The following is a 7,507-nucleotide window of genomic DNA, read 5'->3' as shown; positions in this document are numbered from 1 at the left end:
CAACCAGTCTGTGTTCTGACTCTATGGATTTACCTATCCTGGACATCTTATATAAATGCAATCATACAATGTGTGACCTTTTGTATCTGCCTTCTTCACTTAGCATAATGTTCCCAAGATTCATCCAAGGTATAGCATGAATCATTATTTCATTACTTTTTATGGCTGAATGATATTCTGCTGTGTAAATATACCAATTTATTTTCACTCACCAAGGGATAAACATTTGGATTGTTTCCATCTTCTTGGTATACTGAAATGGTGCTTCTATGAATATGTGTGTACATGTATTTGAATACTAGTTTTCAGTTTCAACGGGGGAGGGTACACACCTAGAAATGAAATTGCTGAGTCTTATGGTAATTCTGTATTTAAGTTTTTGAGCAACTGCCAAGCTATTTCCCCCAGTGGCTGAACCCACCAGCAATGTACAAGCATTACCCTTTCTCCACATCCTCACCAACACTTGTTATTTTCTTTTTTTTTTTTAATTACAGCCATGATAGTACCTAGACTATCCTTTGCACAAGTTCAGTAAGACCCTCCATTGGATGCCCAGCCTAGGACATAATCAAGAAACAACAGTATCTGAGAACTAGAATCAGAATTTCTGAAACTAGAATGGCACTTAAATATCATCTAGAAACACAGCAAAGTATTACCACTACGTAGTGATCTTATAAGTGATTATTATTTCTATCCTTCTGCTTTTGTGTTTTCCAAGTTTTATGCTACCAACATTTGAAAATGTGCCCTGCAGGTTATTTCCTCTCATTTAAGTCATACAAACCAGGGTTGGTATTTCTCCAACCAAAAGATGATCAATAAAACAGTTCCACAACTTCATGGAAAGTAATGAAGGTATTTTTATAATTACGAACAAGATAATCTGGCCCAACCCTCTCCTCTAAAAGGAGGAAAAAAACTGAACTCAGAGAGAGAAAATGACTTAGGAAAAGGTTATAACTCCTACGGTCTTGTTCACACTTGTTAGATGGCTTTAGGAAGGTCAAAGCAAAGCCTTCCCTAGACTCCTACTTATGGTCTTTTCCACTTCGTTACTTCACATTACCAAAAGTCCAGCTATCAAGCCTATTTGATTGCATATTAATGCATTTTACAAATATTAAATTCAGTGCCTACTTGATCAGGCCCTGATAACTTTAAATAGTGAAAAGTGCAAAGACAGAGAGAGAAAGAACAAAACAGAACTATAATAAAATGACTAATGAGGTCAGGGAAGGTTTCTGAGGTGACATTTAAGCTGCAACTTGAGTGAGATGTCAATACAACAAAAGAACACTGGCATCTCTTAAGAGACTACATATATATATATACACACATATACATATACTTATAAAAAATTTTTCCCCACAACTCTAAGTCGGAGCATCCTGGACATAGCCCCCCAACCCCTACATTAGCCATCTTTTTGATGCTAGTAGCCCAGGAAAGGGAAGGCTTTCTTTGTGTGTTTAATAACTTCAGGATTGGAATCGCGGTATGGGGTGGATGCCACAACTCAGTCTGACAGGTCCAAGAGCTCAAAATACGACTTCTGACTGAGTTCCTCCTCCATTATTATTCTTGTCCTTTGGCCCCAAAGCCCTTGCCAGAGATTGGCTAAGAATAGGCCCGCCTCTAGCTCAGGATTCGCCGCGAACTGCAGGAACCCCTCCCCCTCCCCCTCATTATTTGCTACTCCTAGGTAAGTCCCGCCTCTCCATGGAAAAGATTGGCTGCGTGGCTCCCAGCGCGTTAGCGCCTGCTGAGAGTCTGCGCCGCCAGGGACTTGGAGAGGTGCGGTTCTGACAACAATGGCTGTCACGGCGTTTGCTGCGCGAGTGCGGCTAGGCGTGTGGGGCGTTAGGGCCATGCAGGCCCGAGGCTTCAGCTCCGAACGGGTACGCTGGCAGGAGCATCCGTTGTCCCATCCCTGAGCGCGGATCCCATCTCTTCGCACCTTTATCGATGTTCTCGTCTCTCTCCGCAGTCAGAGGACTCCCGCGCGGGTTCGATCCGGGAGGCCGGTGGGGCCTTCGGAAAGAGAGAACAAGCTGAAGAGGAACGATACTTCCGGTGAGGCCCACGGAACCCCGAATCCAGTCCGAGATCTCTCAGGGCCTTCGGATCCTACTTAAACTTCCAGTCCCCCTACCCTTCCCTCCCTGGTGCCCTAGGGGCGCCCATCCCCCAATAGAACTCGCAGGACCTGTACTTAAGTTACCCCTCACACTTGAGGTCACGACTGTCGCCACTTATAGGACGCTCCCCTGCCAAATAGTCCAGAGGCCCTTTTGGGGGCCTAATGCCATTTCCATCCGCGTGTCTCCAAAATTCTCAAACCGTGGCTCAACTCTTCCTGAATCATTTACCATGCCCACCCAGGGAATTCTCCCCTGGTCGTGCGAAGTGGCTTCCAGATTCTTCCAAGAGTGTCTAGATCCCACTGCCCAATATTTGCAGACCTTCTGAGCCTGCTTTCCGTGGCCCTCACCCACTCCTTAACCCCTCTAAATTCATTTTTCTCCTCCACATGGATGAACTCCCTGACTCTTCAGACCCTCAGCCATTTCTAGACCCTCATGCGTCTCCATTTCGGCCAGAGTGAGTGGGTCACAGGAGCTGGTGGCAGCTGCTTTTGGTTGGAATCCTCCTCCCGCGCTTCTTGGAGACTTTTGCCCTGCCTAGCCCAGCCCAGCCAGCCCAGCCCAGCCCAGCCCAGCCCAGCCCAGCGTCTGGGCTGGATAGATTTCTCTCCTGCATAAGAGTGGAGAACAGGCTGAACCTAGCAAGTCTTTCCCACCCCTTAGTTATCCTTTTCTGACTTCTACCCCCAGTGGGGAGCAGCTTGGAACTAATCTTCTGTTTGTCCTTTGGTCTATCTTTTCACTTCTGCCCTTTCTTACTCACTCGTAAGAATTATCACCATGGGCGCACTTGGGTGGCTCAGTTAAGCATCAGACTCTTGGTTTTTGGCTCAGGTCATGATCCCCCAGTTTGTGGGTTCAAGCCTGGCATCCGGCTGCGCACTGACAGTGTGGAGCCTGCTTGGGATCCTATCTCTCTCTCTCTCTCTCAAAATACATAAACTTAGAAAAAAAATTATCACCGGGGCACCTGGGTGGCTCAGTCGGTTAAGCGTCCGACTTGGGCTCAGGTCATGATCTCACAGCTTGTAAGTTTAAGCCCCGCGTCAGGCTCTGTGCTGACAGCTCGGAGCCTGGAGCCTGCTTCAATTCTGTATCTCCCTCTCTCCCTCTCTGTCCCTACCCTGCTTGTGCTCTCTGTGTCTCATAAATGAATAAATGTTAAAAAAAAAAAAAAAAAAATTATCACCATGCCAAACCAGAGAGCCAAGGCAAAGCCCTTAGAGACCATCTAATTGGGCCTCCACATTTTACATTAAGGAAAACCGAGGCCCAAATGTAGCCAAAGCAACATTTGAATGTCCCTTCTTGAGACCTAAATTGAGCTGCCAATACTTTTTTTTCTTTACCCTTCATTTTGGCCTTTTCAGTGAGCCATGCATTTCCCTATGCGAAGAAAGCCCCCTAGATAAATTGAGATAGGACATGGGTATTTGTCCTTTAACAATACCCCTTTGTCCCTACATCCCTCCTTTTGCTCTTTTTTTCCACAAAAAAAGGGATTCTGGTCTCTGGGTGGTTCCTGTCGTGAGGTGTTGGGGACTTAATGTCACACCACTCTGGAGTTTTCTAAAGAGAAATCTGAAAGGAATAACTCACAAACGATGGAATTTCAGGCACTGGCACCAGGATAATGGAATCATTTGGTCATCTCCTAAAGATGGATATATCCCGAGATGGAGTATTCTATCACTGGTGGGGTTTAGGATAGAAGAGGGTGACCAGCCAGACTCCCATGGGATTGGGACTGCTGTTCTTTGCCTTAGGTATTGTGGGTTATGCTTAGAGATCTCTGTGGGATGAAGGATTGGGATTAAACACAGCCACTGTGTCCTTGTAGAGCACGCACTAGAGAACAACTAGCAGCCTTGAAGAAACACCATGAAGATGAGATCAGTCATCATATAAAGGAGATTGAGCGTCTGCAGAAAGAAATTGAGCGGCACAAGAAGAAGATTAAACATCTCAAACGTGATGAGGAGGAAGATGATTAAATGCACACAGTTCCCAAAGAATGGCTATGTATTGTTGCTCACTTCTATGTAAACATAGTCCTGGTTTTATTAAATATCTGTGTGCTGCCAACAGATTACAATAAATTATCATCAGTGAATTGTGTCAAATGCCTTCTTCCACTGTCTGGAAAGGGGTAAGAGGGACATACTACTGGACTGCTAAAATGAATCAGACAGGGTACCTGCAATAGGGAACTCAAACAGCACAGTGTGATAAGTGCTATGCAATTTATGGGGCAGGGGGCTGTGACACAAGGAAATTCCCTCTTCCTTTCTGGTACTAGTCAGAGGTGTTCAGAGAAAGCCTCTTGAAAAACAAACCCTAGGGGCGCCTGGGTGGCTCAGTTGTATGAGCGACCGACTTCAGCTCAGGTCATGATCTCACAGTTTGTGAGTTCGAGCCCCACGTCGGGCTCTGTGCTGACAAGCTCAGAGCCTGGAGCCTGCTTCGGATTCTGTGTCTCCTTTCTCTCTGTCCCTCCCCTCCTCATGCTCTGTCTCTCTCTGTCTCAGAAATAAATAAACATTTGGGGCGCCTGGGTGGCTCAGTTGGTTATGCGTCCAACTTCTGCTCAGGTCACGATCTCGTGGTCCGTGAGTTTGAGCCCCGCGTCAGGCTCTGGGCTGATGGCTCAGAGCCTGGGGCCTGTTTCCGATTCTGTGTCTCCCTCTCTCTCTGCCCCTCCCCCGTTCATGCTCTGTCTCTCTCTGTCTCAAAAATAAATAAACGTTAAAAAAAAAGAAAAAAGAAAAACAAACCCTAATCCAAGACCTGAGGTTAAGAGCAGCCTGGAAAATAGGAATGATAGGATATCATTCAAGGCACCATCAGTCCATTTTGCATTTATAAAATGATTAGAAAGGGGTACCTCGCTGGCTCAGTCGGTAGAATGTGCTATTCTTGATCTCAGGGTCATATGTTCAACCCCCATGTTGGGTGTAGAGCTTACTAAAAATAAAAATTAGAAGGCACCTGAGTGGGTCGGTTGGTTAAGCATCTGACTTCAGCTCAGGTCATGATCTCATGTGAGTTCGAGTCCCGCTTCAGGTGAGCCCCACTTCTCTCTCTTTCCCTTCCTCCCTCCCCCTCTCTGCCCCTCACTCACTTGCACTGTCTCTCAAAAAAAATAAAAATAAAAATTAGAGAACTCTTCATATGAGCTAGTTACCTCTTGTTCTAATTAGCCTTGTACAAATTGAAAGAACTGGAATTAGAAATTGTGTTTTGCCTACGGTCGCTCAGTATTGTGGAGTTGAGGTTTCCAAGTTAGTTAATAGCAGAGAAGCAGAATTATTTCTTAGGTTATATTTTGCTTTGCTGAGTGGGCTCTTGATTCAGATTTGACCATAGGGCTTGTTTAAATTATTATACAAACGAGTGGTGCGACTCCTCCAGGCCAGAATAACATTTGGGGCCAATATCAACACCTTTCCAATTCGCCAGTTTAATAGATCATTTGCCCCAGAATTGTGATGAGTCTTTTGTTGCAAGACTCTATTACAAAAAAAGGCTTTAAAGCCATTGAATGGTAAGTTTGGACTAGTCATTGACCCTGCCCTTGAAGAAAAGTCACTAGATGTCTGTTTCCAAAACGCATGTCCATTGCTACTGCTGGTGAAAAGTTTATAGACACTCCTGAGATATGAATGCTGAGATTCAATTGGCCAGCAATAAAATTACCTCAAAGATGCAGTGCAAAAAATGATCATAAGTCACATGCCTTTTTTTTTTAACTTTACAACACTACAAAATTTGGAAAGTTAAAAAAAAAATTAGTTGAGGAAAAAGTAACATCTTCCATTTTGCACTTTATGACCCTCTTCCCCAGCCCAGGCTTACGAAATCCCCGAAGTTCATAGATGATAGTGCTTTTGTGACTTGTGATCAATAATTGCCTTATTGGGAGTGATGTTCCATCTACACTCACTTAGTGAGTGTACCATCTGCTCTTGACATTTATTTTTATTTATTTTTGAGAGAGAGGGAGACAGAGAATCCCAAGCAGGCTCCGCGCCATCAGCTCAGAGCCCGACATGGGGATCGAACCCACAAACCGTGAGATCATCACCTGAGCTAAAATTAAGAGTCAGATGCTTAACCAAATGAGCCACCCAGGTGGCTCCACACTTATTTCTATTTTAAATTAAAGTCACTCTAATGATTGGATAAAACAAGCAAAAAGTTGAAACTTTGAAGTGAAGATGAAAAGCAAGCTCGAATTCTTAGAAAGATAAAATGAATAATTTTTGGAGCAGCTTAATTTAAAAGTGCCTGAACTTTATGAAAATGGTAACTCATGGTCTTTTTGTTGCAACGTATCTTTGGTTAATTTTTCTATCATGCTACAATAAAAGTAAGATAAATATTGTTTAAAATACATTTTAAAAATACATTTTGAATACATTTATTTTTTTGTGCTAGAACCATTTTAATGTAATTATATATATCTGCCAAATCCAGGAAGAAAAAGTTTATGCATATATAACTTTTCCAGTTAACATCTGCAAGCATAAATGACAATGATCACAGTCTATAAATTCATCAGGGTCAGAGCAATTGACCAATGTCTCCATACTGCTAGACTTACCAACAGTAAATTACAGATGAATTAATGTCCTGTTTCTCTTCTCTCACTCTCCTTGTCCAGAGATATTTTGTTGTAAAGTTTCAGTGCAGCTCACCTCCAGCCAAAGGCAATCTTTTTAGGTAAGTACTCAGTTGCTCTGAATTTGCTTATAATTATAACCTACTTAATCACAGAGGAACGTCTGTAGAGGTGGAGTTCAAGGTTGCATACAACAACAGGAGATCCCAGTTTTGAAGTTTAGCACAGATTAAAAACCACAGATGCACCATTTATATAAGACACACACTGATTGTCTCCTAAACTACATATTGACTCCTTATGAACATTATTTTTAAAACAAAGTAGTGCATCTGGGACAATCAGTCGCACAATTCACACAGCCCTGAAAAGTTTTTCAGTGCCAACTACCAATTGGTCATGAAACGTGAGTGAGCTTGAGACACTTCATTCCTAAGATTCAACCACAGATTGGCTAAAACACTGGAACCCCTCTGCTTAAGAAGTCTATGTCCTTCCCTCCTTTCCCTCACAATTTAGTTTTGTTTATTTTTGGTGGTGTTTGGTTGCACATGGCTAGAATGCTTTTGGTCACTTTGCAAATCAGGAAAACAAATGACCTAAAACTATGACAGGATCTTAAGTAGACTGGTTTGTCCATTTCAGGTTGCTGGTTGCTGGTGGCCCCTCTAAGGCCCTTCATTTTTCCTTCTATGCCTCCCGGAACATTGATTAGAAGATGAGTCTGAGCATCATG

At 43.4% G+C, this 7,507-nt stretch overlaps 1 protein-coding gene across 1 annotated transcript; it reads left to right on the top strand.

Moving 5' to 3' along the window:
* The first annotated feature begins 1,768 nt into the window (after nt 1-1,768).
* On the top strand, nt 1,769-4,263 carry ATP5IF1 (ATP synthase inhibitory factor subunit 1). Its single transcript, XM_019432452.2, has 3 exons — nt 1,769-1,904; nt 1,994-2,079; nt 3,991-4,263. The coding sequence occupies exons 1-3, from the start codon at nt 1,818-1,820 to the stop codon at nt 4,142-4,144; spliced, it is 327 nt and encodes a 108-aa protein (XP_019287997.1). The 5' UTR covers nt 1,769-1,817; the 3' UTR covers nt 4,145-4,263.
* Nucleotides 4,264-7,507: the final 3,244 nt, after the last annotated feature.

This window comes from Panthera pardus, unplaced genomic scaffold (assembly GCF_024362965.1).
Source record: "Panthera pardus isolate Hobbes unplaced genomic scaffold, ASM2436296v1 HiC_scaffold_11, whole genome shotgun sequence".
In the NCBI taxonomy this organism is placed as follows: Eukaryota; Metazoa; Chordata; class Mammalia; order Carnivora; family Felidae; genus Panthera; species Panthera pardus.
This window is presented reverse-complemented; position numbering and strand designations above follow the sequence as displayed.